This window comes from Salvelinus alpinus, chromosome 10 (assembly GCF_045679555.1).
Source record: "Salvelinus alpinus chromosome 10, SLU_Salpinus.1, whole genome shotgun sequence".
Taxonomy (NCBI): domain Eukaryota; kingdom Metazoa; phylum Chordata; class Actinopteri; order Salmoniformes; family Salmonidae; genus Salvelinus; species Salvelinus alpinus.
The window spans coordinates 18533536-18548855 of record NC_092095.1 but is presented as its reverse complement, the minus strand read 5'-3'; the positions used below and the strand labels follow the sequence as shown (position 1 = coordinate 18548855).

The window sequence follows — 15320 nt, the reverse complement described above, 5'->3', positions numbered from 1 at the left end:
TGTGTGAGGCTGAGGACATCTGCTCCGTGTGTGTGTGTGTGTGTGTGTGTGTGTGTGTGTGTGTGTGTGTGTGTGTGTGTGTGTGTGTGTGTGTGTGTGTGTGTGTGTGTGTGTGTGTGTGTGTGTGTGTGTGTGTGTGTGTGTGTGTGTGTGTGTGTGTGTGTGTGTGTGTGTGTGTGTGTGTCCAACCCTGGGCAAATAAATAGAGCTGAAGGACAGTTATGGCACCTCTAATGGTGATAAAAGGAATGCAGGTGTGGGATAACTATTATTCCTTTGCATTTCACTGTGTACCTCTCTCCACCCACTAGCGCTCACTGTTTCCCACCATTGTCACAGAGCAGTCACACATGCAGTCACACACGCACACACACACCCATCTGCTCTGTGTGTGCGTACATGCGTGTGTGTGTGTGATTCCTCTGTCTAATTAAGTAGACACCTCTGATTAGCTTCAGTGTCACTCAGTAGGGCCTGGACTCACCAACATGTCAGCTCTCACAGTGAACAGCCTGGACCAATGGCCGTCAACACCACCACTAATCATTACTGTGTGTGTGTGTGTGTGTGTGTGTGTGTGTGTGTGTGTGTGTGTGTGTGTGTGTGTGTGTGTGTGTGTGTGTGTGTGTGTGTGTGTGTGTGTGTGTGTGTGTGTGTGTGTGAAAAAGAGAGTTGTTTGGTAGCAGGTGTTTGGTCTCGTAGAGTGGATATCTATCTTTGGATCCACCCATCCAATTTACATTTGAGCTTTCCAATGGTTTGTTCTGATTGACTAAAGACTCACTAAATCTGCAGACTAACTAGTGCTAGGCACCCAGCAGTGAAGATAATGAATTGTAACTGATATCCCACATAGGCAATATATTGGCTTTGTAGTGCACTGCAGACATTGTTCTATTGTGTTGTGGAGTATAGTGGCGTTATAATGGCGGTAATAGATCTGCGAGGGAAAGTGATTCTGTCCTCTGACTCCCATGGCCATAACCTCAGTATTGTACAACAGTGTTCACAGTCTATCATCCCCCACACTGTTGAAATAGAAAGACACAAAACACCATGGTTGTGTCGTAAAAGCATGAAAAGTAGTGCACCTAAACTGAGATCTGGTGTGATGATACAATGAATGTACTTCAAAACAGAATGGAAGTACTCTGAAACACCCAAAGTGGCTCTTCAATCTGAATCATTGTGTTTTTTAGAGAGTGTTGTGAAAACCCTTTCTGGTGTTTCAGTGCATGTAAAAGGCAGCACCAAACACTAAAATAAATGTCTCTCAATGCTTTTTAAATTGCATTTGATTTATAGCATAAATATTGATTGATTGTAAATATGGAATGCTCTGTCAATATTTTCATTTAAGATTTTAAAGAAGACACTGGGAATGTATACTTTTCCTAAGGTAGACTTTGGCACTAATTATAGGCTACAGTTTCCAGGCAACTTTGTGAGATTATAAATCATGTTACAATCAAAATGTTTAGGGCTATGTACGTTATAGCAGAGGTAACATTCATAAAGTGGGCCTTCATCACTGGTATTCCTGTGAGAAGGTGGATGTGAACCCGGTTATCCTGCTTGTCAAAACCCTGCCTTAGTCCACTCAGCCAGTCTACCAGGTTCAGCAAAACTAAACTGTTGTGCTGAACCACACTTGTTACACTGAGCACATGGGGCCTCATTCAGACTTGACATAAGTAGACTTAACATGGACTGAATAAATGTTTTACTAAAGTCACTTTTTTAAATTGATTCATTCCACGTTAAATCAACTTATCTCAAGTCTGAAAAGGGCCTAGGGAGAATTTTCATTTAAAGGCAAAATGATTAAAGGCAAAATGTGAACTTCAGACATCGTGCTTCTGTAATGTTTAGAATTCCCCCCAGTCTGAGGCATGGAGGAAGATGGAGGGCATTCATGGCAGGTTTGCCCTCTAGCATGGGCAAGTATAAAAACATTTGTTTTGTGTAACATTTCAGCCACACATGCTAATAGTCCAAGTAAAACAGCTACTTTGATTCATTGATCTGTTTTCTTTTTATATATATTTTTATTTAACCTTTATTTAACCAGGAAGGCTAGTTGAGAACAAGTTCTCATTTGCAACTGCGACCTGGCCAAGATAAAGCAAAGCAGTTCGACACATACAACAACACAGAGTTACACATGGAATAAACAAACATACAATCAATAATACAGTAGAAAAATCTATATACAGCATGTGCAAATGAGGTAGGATAAGAGAGGTAAGGCAATAAATAGGCCATGGTGCGAAGTAATTACAATATAGCAATTAAACACTGGAATGGTAGAATGTGCAGAAGATGAATGTGCAAGTTGAGATACTGGGGTGCAAAGGAGCAAGATAAATAAATAAATACAGTATGGGGATGAGGAAGATTGGATGGGCTATTTACAGATGAGCTATGTACAGGCGCAGTGATCTGTGAGCTGCTCTGACAGCTCTTGACGTTACATGTGCTGTAGTTAACTGACACATAATGTATTTACACCTGTCGTGCACTTTATTTTTTATGCAAACGAAGGCCTGCTTTTGAGTTAATACTAGCTTCGTGAGTTGTATCTACTGTTTTGATGTATACCCCACATGCTATATGGTAAACTAATTAGCCTCTGCCATTTTAGCCTGCTCTAGCTTTGGCCTACCGCATCCCACCTGACATTCATATTGGAATCTTGACTCTATATTTGCATAGCATAATCACATATTATTTTTACATATTGTTATTTATATTTAATAATTGTATTTGTATTGCAATGTATTAATATTATAGCATTTGATATCCTAATGATGCATTTATGTACATTCATTATTGCTAGTCATTATTATTAGCCATTTCTGTTTCCCTGCAGAAAAACACCGTCTGGCCAATCCTAACCACAGCCAGGATCACAGACTAATGCCAACTCAACTGTCAATCATATCCTCTAACTCAACTGTGATTCAATTCATCTGTACAGCCTTCCATGTACCATCACCTTAATATAAAGACTCAGGTTAGGACATTAGCATAATGGATGACTGGTGGATTGCATTGAGACGGGGCTGAAGTTTTGTATGACTGCTACTGCTAACATTAGCAGTCATTGCCTGTATTTTTTTATTCCATGAATGTGAAATATAATGCCACATTTCTGTTGATTTTGGTAGAATATGATAAATACCTTACAGATCAATGTAAAAATGTTAAAGACCTGTTAATGTTTTGTTGTCATTTGATCATTTGCAAATAAGAAAGCATTTGAAGCTTCAATCTCGCCTTGAAAAACACATTTTGTACTCATTATTATCCTGGACAAACTTATTAACAAAACTGTATTTTCTCGTGTCCTTTGTTTGAGCATAATACTGTCCATTTGACCTTTTGGAATTGCTGATGAGGCATTTGTCAGCACACCATATTTGAGCAGGGACTCCCATTCACAGTATTTGGGAACACCGGAAGAAGGGATCTAATTCTGCACTAGACAGGACTCGAAACACCAGAAGAAGGGATCTAATTCTGCACTAGACAGGACTCGAAACACCAGAAGAAGGGATCTAATTCTGCACTAGACAGGACTCGAAACACCAGAAGAAGGGATCTAATTCTGCACTAGACAGGACTCGAAACACCGGAAGAAGGGATCTAATTCTGCACTAGACAGGACTCGAAACACTAGAAGAAGGGATCTAATTCTGCACTAGACAGGACTCGAAATGCCAGTGTTTTCAACCTTAGTCGCTCAAGGTGCTGCGCAACTCTTGATTAAGTGGTGTTACAACACACCATGTCATGTTTCAGAACACCTCAGGATGAATGTTTCAGTACACCTTAAATCTGTCCCAATACCCTCAGAACCATGTGTTTCAATACTCCAGCAAAGTCAAGGTTTCGTTTCTAAGGTGGTGGAAGCTCAGTTGCCACTAGTTTTTGTGTTATAGAGCACTTCATTTTAACAGTGCACAACCATTTGACCTTTTTGTAAAAAATAAAATACATAGTCACTCACTAGATCCCTAAAGTGCATTCCATCAATGCACATCACAAGAGGTTGGTGGCACCTTAATTGGGGACAAAGGGCTCTGGGTAATTACTGCCCAGGAATGGTATCAAACATATGGTTTCCATGCCATTCCATTTGCTCCGTTCTGGCCATTATTATGAGCCGTTCTCCCCTCAGCAGCCTCACTGATGCACATGTAATGTACTTTAGGAATAGCTTAACAATTTTTTTTCTATGTTCTAAGAATTACTGGTCCATTCTCATGGTCAACATGTTCTCAGTCAAATCACATGGTAGAGTTAATAGAGCTAAGTACATTATACAGATGGTGATAGGCCTAATACAAACAGTAGAGCTACTCACCAAGCACAATGGCCAGCATCTGCGTAGCCTTCTTCTCCCTGTTCTGCATGCTCCTGACTCGATGTTGTTGTTGGCCTGTCAGGGACTGGGAGTGGGGGGCGGGACGGAGTGCCGTGTGAATGCGTCCATTGGTCAGCTCCTTGACCTCGCAGCTCCTCCGCGCAGGAATACGCTCTTTCTCTTTGGCCACCTCTTCCTCGGCGCGGTCGTGCTCAGTGCGGCCGCAGGAGGCGTGGCTGATGCTGCAGTAGTTCTGGATGTCCACCGGGGGCAGCAGAGTGTTCTCCACAGGGGCCGTCCGGGGACGCTTACGCCGCAGACACCCTGACAGGAGGTGAGCTTTAGGGGGCCCTGCCGACTCTATACTCTCCTGAAAGGAACACAGTCAGTCACATCTGAAGGTGCTGAGCAATGCCCTTACTGTTGATCTGGTCCATAGGCAAGAATACTGTTGATTTAAATCAAATCAAATGTTACTTGTCACATGCGCCGAATACAACAGGTGTAGACTTTACAGTGAAATGCTTACTTACAAGCCCTTAACCAACAATACACTTTTAAGAAAATACCCCCAAAAAAGTAAGAGCTAAGAATAACAAATAATTAAAGAGCAGCAGTAAAATAACAATAGTGGGGCTATATACAGGGGGTACCAGTACAGAGTCAATGTGCGGGGGCACCGGTGTCGAGGTAATATGTACATGTAGATAGAGTTATTAAAATGATTATGCAGCATAGAAGGGCGGGGGGGGGGCAATGCAAATAGTCTGGGTAGCCATTTGATTAGATGTTCAGGAGTCTTATGGCTTGGGGGTAGAAGCCGTTTAGAAGCCTCTTGGGCCTAGACTTGGCCCTCCGGTACCGCTTGCCATGTGGTAGTAGAGAGAACAGTCTATGACTAGGGTAGCTGGAGTCTTTGACAATTTTTAGGGCCTTCCTCTGACACCGCCTGGTATAGAGGTCCTGGATGGCAGGAAGCTTGTCGTACGCACTACCCTCTGTAGTGCCTTGTGGTCGGAGGCCGAGCAGTTGCCATACCAGGCAGTGATGCAACCCTTAGGATGCTCTCGATGGTGCAGCTGTAAAACCTTTTGAGGATCTGAGGACTCATGCCAAATCTTTTCAGTCTCCTGAGGGGGAATAGGCTTTGTCGTGCCCTCTTCACGGCTGTCTTGGTGTGCTTGGACCATGTTAGTTTGTTGGTGATGTGGACGCCAAGGAACTTGAAGCTCTCAACCTGCTCCACTACAGCCCAGTCGATGAAAATGGGTGCGTGCTCGTCCTCCTTTTCCTGTAGTCCACAATCAACTCCTTTGTCTTGATCACATTGAGGGAGAGGTTGTTGTCCTTGCACCACACGGTCAGGTCTCTGACCTCCTCCCTATAGGCTGTCTCATTGTTGTCGGTGACCCACTGTTGTGTCATCGGCAAACTTAATGATGGTGATGGAGTCGTGCCTGGCCGTGCAGTCATGAGTGAACAGGGAGTACAGGAGGGGACTGAGCACGCACCCCTGAGGGGCCCCTGTGTTGAGGATCAGTGTGGCGGTTGTGTTGTTACCTACCCTTACCCCCTGGGGATGGCCCGTCAGGAAGTCCAGGATCCAGTTGCACAGCAAGGTTTTTAGTCCTAGGGTGCTTATCTTAGTGATGAGCTTTGAGGGCACTACGGTGTTGAACGCTGAGCTGTAGTCAATGAATAGCATTCTCACATAGGTGTTCCTTTTGTCCAGGTGGGAAAGGGCAGTGTGGAGTGCAATAGAGATTGCATCATCTGTGGATCTGTTGGGGCGGTATGCAAATTGGAGTGGGTCTAGGGTTTCTGGGATAAGGGTGTCGATGTGAGCCATGACCAGCCTTTCAAAGCACTTCATGGCTACAGACGTGAGTGCTACGGGTGGATAGTCATTTAGGCAGGTTACCTTAGTGTTATTGGGCACAGGGACTGTGGTGGTCTGCTTGAAACATGTTAGTATTAAAGACTCAGACAGAGAGAGGTTGAAAATGTCTGTGACGACACTTGCCAGTTGGTCAGCGCATGCTCGGAGTACACGTCCTGGTAATCCGTCTGGCCCAGCGGCCTTGTGAATGTTGACCTGTTTAAAGGTCTTACTGGCTGCGGGGAGCGTGATCACACAGTCGTCCAGAACAGCTGATGCTTTCATGCATGTTTCAGTGTTACTTGCCTCGAAGCGAGCATAGAAGTTATTTAGCTCGTCTGGTAGGCTTGTGTCACTGGGCAGCTCTCGGCTGTGCTTCCCTTTGTAGTCTGTAATAGTTTGCAAGCCCTGCCACATCCGACAAGCGTCGGATCCGGTGTAGTAGGATTCAATCTTAGTCCTGTATTGAAGCTTTGCCTGTTTGATGGTTTTTGTCGGAGGGTATAGCGGGATTTCTTATAAGCTTCCGGGTTAGAGTCCTGCTCATTGAAAGCGGCAGCTCTACCCTTTAGCTCAGTGCGAATGTTGCCTGTAATCCATGGCATCTGGTTGGGGTATGTACGTACAGTCACTGTGGGAACGACATCATCGATAGACTTATTGATGAAGCCATTGACTGAGGTGGTGTACTCCTCAATGCCATCGGAAGAAGTCCAGAACATATTCCCGTCTGTGCTAGCAAAATAGTCCTGTAGTTTAACATCTGCTTCATCTGACCACTTTTTTATAGACCAAGTGACTGGTGCTTCCTGCTTTAATTTTTGCTTGTAAGCAGGAATCAGGAGGATAGAATTATGGTCAGATTTGCCAAATGGAGGGCGAGGGAGAGCTTTGTACACGACTCTGTGTGTGTGGTGTAAAGGTGGTCTAGAGTTTTTTCCCTTGCACATTTAACATGCTGATAGAAATTTGGTAAAACTGTTTTAAGTTTCCCTGCATTAAAGTCCCTGGTCACTAGGAGCACCGCCTCTGGATGAGTATTTTCCTGTTTGCTTATGGCCATATACAGCTCATTGAGTGCCGTTTTAGTGCCAGCATTTGTCTGTGGTGGTATGTACACAGCTACGAAAAATACAGCTAATCATGAGATACTCTACCTGTTGTTTACAAATATACATAGGCCACTGCCCCGTGTCTTACCCGAGGCTGCTGTTCTGTCCTGCCGATAGAGTGTATAACCCACCAGCTGTATGTTATTATTGTTGTCGTTCAGCCACGACTCGGTGAAACATAAGATATTAGTTTTTAATGTCCCGTAGGTAGGATCTACATGCTTTCAGTTCATCCCATTTATTTTCCAGCGATTGAACGTTGGCTAACAGTACGGATGGCAAACGCAGATTAGCCACTCGTCGCCTGATCCTCACAAGGCACCCCGATCTCTCAGGGAAATCTCAGTCTCCAGCAAATGACAGGGATGAGGGCCTGTTCAGGTTTTTTGGAGATATCCTTCCTGACTCATTAAAGAAAAAATATTTGTCTAATTCTTGGTGAGTAATTGCTGTTCTGATGTCCAGAAGCTCTTTTCATAAGAGACGGTAGCAGAAACATTACGTACAAAATAAGTTACAAACAATGCGAAAAAAAGTAACAAAATAGCATAGTTGGTTAAGAGCCGATAAAACTGCAGTCATCCTCTCCGGCACCATATTCGCCATGATCTGGTCCATAGACAACCATACTGTTGATCAGGGCCCGGTTTTCCAAAAGCATAAGTTCATAAGCATAAGATCATTTTATAGGTTCTAAGATTAACTTAGCCTTAAGATGCTTTTGGGAAACCGGCCCTGGTCCAAAGACAACCCCTTGCCTGATATTTAGATGCAGCTGTTCGCTTTCATATTTCCCCTATAATAAGGGATTGATTCAGACCTGGGACACCAGCTGACCTGACTCTCTGACATTTATTCATGATTCCACATGTGTCTGTCCTGATTTCCGCCCCACCCTGTCAGGGACCTTCCTGTTCCTCATGTTTCCGCCTGTCAGTCTAAACTTGCGTATAACAGCCGAGCCTCGCAGCACTGTTTACAGGGGGGAATTAAAGCTTGTCATTTGCTCCATCTTTGAAGTCATTTGTGGATTGGTGTGACAAATAAAGCGGGACACCCAGAGCCTGCGAGTTTAGTGGCAGTGAGGCGAGGAGAGGAGCCCGGTATCAGAATTCAGATTTTCAGCTCCCTCACAGCCCGGGGGCTAGCACAGACTAATGACATGGACACACGCAGGCACATACACCCACGCCCACCCACACACACACACGCCCACCCACACACACGCCCACCCACACATACACGCCCACCCACACACACACGCCCACCCACCCCCACACACACACACACACACACACACACACACACACACACACACACACACACACACACACACACACACACACACACACACACACACACACACACACACACACACACACAAGTCATCTGTTTCTATCCATCTCCAGAACTCTTCCTCATACTTTCGAACACACGGTAAACACAGGAATTTACAAAGGCACACACACACACACACACACACACACACACACACACACACACACACACACACACACACACACACACACACACACACACACACACACACACACACACACACACACACAAACTGCTCTTACCACTTTGATCCTGATGGGGGACAGGTCTCTGTTCTCCTTGGGGGACTCCTCATGCAGACACTTCTCCTGGGAGAGAGAGATGAAGGGAGAGAGAGGGATTGAGAGAGAGATACAAATGATGACTGACTCATCCTTCAACAGGTAAACAGACATGAGGTAAGAGAGAGGGAGAGAGAGATGGGGAGAGGAGGGAGAGAGGGGTGGCAGAGAGGAAATATCACACCTGACTCACCCTTCAAAAGGTAAACAACTTTTTTTCAGCAGTCAGCACCCTCCCATCCCCCCACCCATCCATCCGAAACCCACCCACCCAACCCACCCATCCCCCCCATCCACCCACCCATCCATCCATCCATCCATCTAGTAGCTGTTAACTAAACCGCCTGTGTCACAGGGCCCTCCAACAACTTAAACCGGATTCTCAATATCTTTGCCTGCTGTGTTGCTGATGATCTTGAGGTAAACTCTGCTTGACTCTAATAAAATTAGAAGGTGAGAAAAAAACTACATTCTTTAATACAAAAATAAACAGGGGCTCTTGTCTCCATATCAAATGTTGCTCCAGTTAGCTGGAACTAAACCCCGTTCTAACATTCCCAAACAGCACTCTACTCCGTTAGTTCCCTCATCCCAGATTTCTCCTGGAATGTGAGCTGACTAAACATCCATCCCATAATGAATATGATCCACACCTGGGGTTAAAGACTGGAAATGATCCCACAATCCACCACTCAAATGAAGGATTTGATTTCATAACCCGCATGTCACTAATACAATCCTAGTTATTTGACTTCCCTCCAGATGGTGTTGCTTGGTTACTAAGACAATTATCTGGTAACAATTGGCACTTTTTGGAACAAAAAATAATTTCATGGACTATTTTACTGAATCCCAAATAACAAAATAGTCATTTGTTTAGAATTATCATGTAATTACCATTTGTTTGACAATGTGATTTCTAAGTACATTGAACAAAAATATAAACGCAACATAAAGTGTTGGTCCCATGTTTCATGAGCACAGAGTAATGACATGGACGCACGCAGGCCCGCCCGCCTGCAGGTGCACCTTGTGCTGGGGACAATAAAAGGCCACTTTAAAATTAGCATGTTTGTCACACAACACAATGCCACAGATGTCTCTAGTTTGGAGGGAGCTGACTGCAGGAATGTCCACCAGAGCTGTTGCCAGATAATTGAATGTTAATTTCTCTACCATAAGCTGCCTCCAACGTCGTTTTAGAGAATTTGGCAGTACATCCAACCGGCCTCACAACCTCAGACCATGTGTAACCATGCCAGCCCAGGAACGCCACATGCGTTTTCCCAAGCCCTTTTGTGGGAGAAAACTCATTCTGATTGGCTGGGCCTGGCTCCTCAGTGGGTGGGCCTGGCTCCCAAGTGGGTGGACCTATGCCCTCCAAGGCCCACCATTGGCTGCACCCCTGCTCAGTCATGTGAAATCCATATACTAGGGTCTAATTAATTAATTTCCATTGACTGATTTTCTGATATGAACTTATCTTGAAATTGTTGCATGTTGCATTTATATTTTTGTTAAGTATAGGTCAAAAATAGACTGTAACATAGTGTGTCCTACAATCTTTCCACCTGCTACCGTCACATCATGGACATGACCGTAGTCACCTCTAGCGTAACGTAAATGACTCTGAAACCTCTAGTGTAACGTAAATGACCCTGAAACCTCTAGTGTAACGTAAATTACCCAGAAACCTCTAGTGTAACGTAAATGACCCTGAAATCTCTAGTGTAATGTAAATGACCCTGAAACCTCTAGTGTAACGTAAATGACCCTGAAACCTCTAGCGTAATGTAAATGACCCTGAAACCTCTAGCGTAATGTAAATGACCCTGAAACCTCTGGCGTAAAGTAAATGACCCTGAAATCTCTAGTGCGACGTAAATGACCCTGAAACCTCGAGTGTAACGTAAAGGACCCTGAAACGTCAAGTGTAACGTAAATTACCCTGAAATCTTGAGTGTAACGTAAATTACCCTGAAACCTTTAGTGTAACGAAAATACCCTGAAATCTCGAGTGTAACGGAAATGACCCTGAAACTGACTGATCGTGACTGCAATGATCAAAGAAACTCCCCAAGCCTACGGCTCCTCATCACATGGCGCCAGGCCACCTAGACAGCAGTGCGGAGCTCACAACAGCTCCTTGGAGAGGTTTTATCATTGTCACTCCTGTAACTACGCCAACCTAATATCTGGATAATCGCCTCACTCCGTTTCCATGGCAATTGTGCACGTTTTATACAATGGCGGTGGACATTGACATCACCATGACAGATGCCACTTGTGACATTGGCTATTCATGAGTGAAATGTTGACGTGAGCGTCACATTGAGCTTGCTAGCTTTTCTATAAGGAAACCCTTACATTTGACATTTTACCAGACGCTCTTATCCAGAACGACTTACAGGAGCAGTTAGGGTTAAGTGCCTTGCTCAAGGGCACATTGGCAGATTTTTCACCTAGTAGGTTTGGGTATTCGAACCGGCGACCTTTCAGTTACAGGCCCAACACTCTTAACTGCTAGGCTGATGCATGCATATGTGTTTGTGTGTGTGCGTTGTATGAGAGTGAATGCACTCACTTCCATGTTCATTTGCACAGTCACTGTGGGACCATATGGCTGTGTTCTCACCGCGGAGGGCTGGGCCGAACCTGGCCGGACCTTCCCGCTGCTGGCCTGGCGGAAGGCGATCCTCTTCCTCCTCTTCCTGAGGAAGACGTAGATGCGGACGTACACCAGCAGGGTGACGATGAAGGGCAGGTAGAAGGACACCACCGACGAGTAGATGACAAAGTCAGGGTTGGAGATGGAGCACACCGTCGGGTCGTCTGAGAGAGGAAGAAGAAAACCACGGTGAGGAGAAAACCACTGTGTTCAAATGACTAAACAATACACATCAACAACACGTCTCTTTTCAGCACCGCTCGTACGGCCTTCTAGCAAGATAACTGTAGTAAGTGTCATCTGTTATTGACACACTTCATTTAAAAATGTTTGATACACATTGGTAAAATGCTACCTGCTCAAACCAGGTAGCATTGATACATTTAGTTAAATCTCCACTTAAATCCATGGGTTGAGAAGCCTTCCATACCCTGAAAATTGGCCCGTTTCTATTAGTGGTATTGACCCCTTGTTGTGGAGTATGCAAATTGCATGTTAGCTCTGTGTTCATTCGGACGTGATTGAACAGTGTTTGCTCCGGATCAATAGTGCATACTTCACCACACAAGGACCCTAGGAGGGAGACTGACTGACTCCTCTCCTTCCCAACCTAGTACTACAACCAAACCCTGACTGGAGCTCCTCTCCTTCCCAACCTAGTACTACAACCAAACCCTGACTGGAGCTCCTCTCCTTCCCAACCTAGTACTACAACCAAACCCTGACTGGAGCTCCTCTCCTTCCCAGCCTAGTACTACAACCAAACCCTGACTGGAGCTCCTCTCCTTCCCAACCTAGTACTACAACCAAACCCTGACTGGAGCTCCTCTCCTTCCCAGCCTAGTACTACAACCAAACCCTGACTGGAGCTCCTCTCCTTCCCAACCTAGTACTACAACCAAACCCTGACTGGAGCTCCTCTCCTTCTCAACCTAGTACAACAACCAAACCCTGACTGGAGGTCCTCTCCTTCCCAACCTAATACTACAACCAAACCCTGACTGGAGCTCCTCTCCTTCCCAACCTAGTACTACAACCAAACCCTGACTGGAGCTAAGCAAGTCCCCTGTTCTGGTGTAGTTCACCTTTGGGGTCTAATATCTCACCTGTTCTTAACCTGTGAAGTCTAATATCTCACCTGTTCTTAACCTGTGAAGTCTAATATCTCACCTGTTCTTCACCTGTGAAGTCTAATATCTCACCTGTTCTGTGGTGTCTGTATAGCAGTATTGAACAGAATTCTACTTCCATTACCTAATCTTTGAAAGTGTGTCTCATCTGTTCCGTTGACTGTTGCCTATTCCAAAATCAGTCTCAATAGCTACAACGGCCTCGACATGTCCTGTAGTTGTCTAAAAGGACTGGATGGGCGAAAGCAATGTGGTGGTAACACTCCCAAGCCTACCAGAGGGTTTGGTGGCGCAGCTACCATATTATACCCATCCGATCCTTCCAGATCTATGAGGAAGTAGTACAGGGTTATATGGCCTTGCTGGCTAGGGGTTCATTTCAAACTGGGCATCCATCTCATCTACACTGGCGTGTCTGACATGCGCAAGGGGGTGTGGGTGCGTCTCACCTGTACTCACGTGTCTCACCTGATGTGTTGAATCCGAACAGAAGGGGGCAGGAGACAGCGAAGGCCAGGATCCACACTGTCGCGATCATGGCCGAGACCCGCTTCCTGGAGCTGTGTGTGGTGTTGTAGAGGACAGGCATCACCACCGCTGTGTACCTGGACATGGATCACACAGACAATTTGTAAGAGGGAGAAGCCAAAGAAGTTGGAAAAGTTAGAGGAAGAAACAAAAGGGGGAGAATTTTTTTTTGTAAAAGACAGAGGCCAAAAAAGTTTGATAAATTAGAAGCTAACAGAAAGAGAAGGAAGCACTAAGACTGTGATGTCAAGACCCACAATGGAACAGCAAATTAAGAGCTTTTATATTGAAACTGTTTTGTAATTACTCAATTTGACTATTCAGCAATATGACCAGTAAAGCTTTGATTAAAACCTGTATCAACCTTGTGTTATATGCCAATAATGTGTAATGAGCATGTGCAAACAGAGAGAGTAGAGGCGGTGACGGAGAGGGAGCAGTAATTAGGGGGCAAACCGATTCAGACACTGATGAGACAACACGTTTCACTACAACCAGCTTACTGCCATCACCATTGTTTAACCACATCAACGTAATTATTCATTTTCTTCTCACGCCGAACGTAAAGGGGTGAGGAGGAAAGGGAAATGGAAAGGGGGATACCTAGTCAGTTGTACAACTGAATGCATTCAACTAAAATGTGTCTTCCGCATTTAACCCAACCCCTCTGAATCAGAGAGGTGCGGAGAGCTGCCTTAATCGACATCCACGACTTCGGCGCCCGGGGAACAGTGGGTTAACTGCCTTGCTCAGGGGCAGAACAACAGATTTTTACCTTGTCAGCTCAGGGATTCGATCCAGCTTACCTTTCGAGGTAGGGTAACATAGCACAAAAACACGAGAGAAACAATCAGAGGCGAAAAAATAATACTATCCCATTTTCTCTCTCTTACTCTCTATCTCCCTCTCTTCGTGTCTTTTTGCTCATTTTCAAGCTGATCCTAGGACAGGTCAAAAAATAATGTGTGGAAAACAATTTCACAGAACTAGATGACAACAGTGAAGAAGCATTGGGCAAGAGGAATTGGAGCACTTCAGAACACTTCAGGGTTTGATCCCTGTGCAACTCTGACCCCTGGGCATGCACCATCACATTATCAATCAGGTTGGATTTATTTTTATATCTTCATACTCTTGGTTTCTCTTAATATATTTTATTACTAAACACCATAAACTATGGGACATTATGAATGTCCTGCATTTACTGCAAATGCATTGCAATACCACTGTATTTTTGTGCTTTGAAAGGCACTCTATCAAATGCCCAAAACATACAGTACCAGTCAAAAGTTTGGACTCTTTTACTATTTTCTACATTGTAGAATAATAGGGAAGACATCAAAACTATGAAATAACACATATGGAATTGAGATTCTTCAAAGTAGCCACCCTTTGCCATGATGACAGCTTTGCATACTCTTGGCATTCTCTCAACCAGCTTCATGAGGTAGTCACCTAGAATGCATTTCAATTAACAGGTTGTTAAAAGTTAATTGGTGGAATTTCTTTCCTTCTTAATAGGTTTGAGCCAATCAGTTGTGTTGTGACAAGGTAGGGGTGGTATACAGAAGATAGCCCTATTTGGTAAAAGACCATGTCCATATTATGAAAAGAACAGCTCAAATAAGCAAAGAGAAACGACAGTCCATCATTACTGTAAGACATGAAGGTCAGTCAGTTCGGAAAATGTCAAGAACTTTTAAAGTTTCTTCAAGTGCAGTCGCAAAAACAATCAAGTGCTATGATGAAACTGGCTCTCATGAGGACCATCACAGGAAAGGAAGACCCATAGTTACCTCTGCTGCAGAAGATAGGTTCATTAGAGTTACCAGCATCAGAAATTGCAGCCCAAATAAATGCTTCACAGAGTTCAAATAATAGACACATCTCAACATCAACTGTTCAGAGGAGACTGCGTGAATCAGGTCTTCATGGGTGAATTGCTGCAAAGAAACCACTACTAAAGGACACCAATAATAAGAAGAGACTTGCTTGGGCCATGAAACACGAGCAAT

The 15320-nt window shown here is 44.5% G+C and overlaps 1 protein-coding gene across 3 annotated transcripts in view; it reads right to left on the bottom strand.

Annotated features, from left to right (window-relative positions):
* The window catches only part of LOC139531630 (D(3) dopamine receptor-like), a 37643-nt gene that overhangs the window by 7048 nt on the left and 15275 nt on the right, over positions 1 to 15320 (bottom strand). Inside the window, exons 4-7 of one of the 3 annotated variants that reach the window (XM_071328257.1) lie at positions 13237 to 13382; positions 11564 to 11811; positions 8941 to 9006; positions 4370 to 4739 (exon numbers count right to left, since the gene is read on the bottom strand). In XM_071328257.1, coding sequence (XP_071184358.1) covers positions 4370 to 4739; positions 8941 to 9006; positions 11564 to 11811; positions 13237 to 13382 — 830 coding nt within the window. Of the gene's footprint in view, positions 1 to 4361; positions 4740 to 8940; positions 9007 to 11563; positions 11812 to 13236; positions 13383 to 15320 lie in introns of those variants that run through there. The other 2 variants (XM_071328258.1, XM_071328259.1) reach the window with 2 other exon arrangements.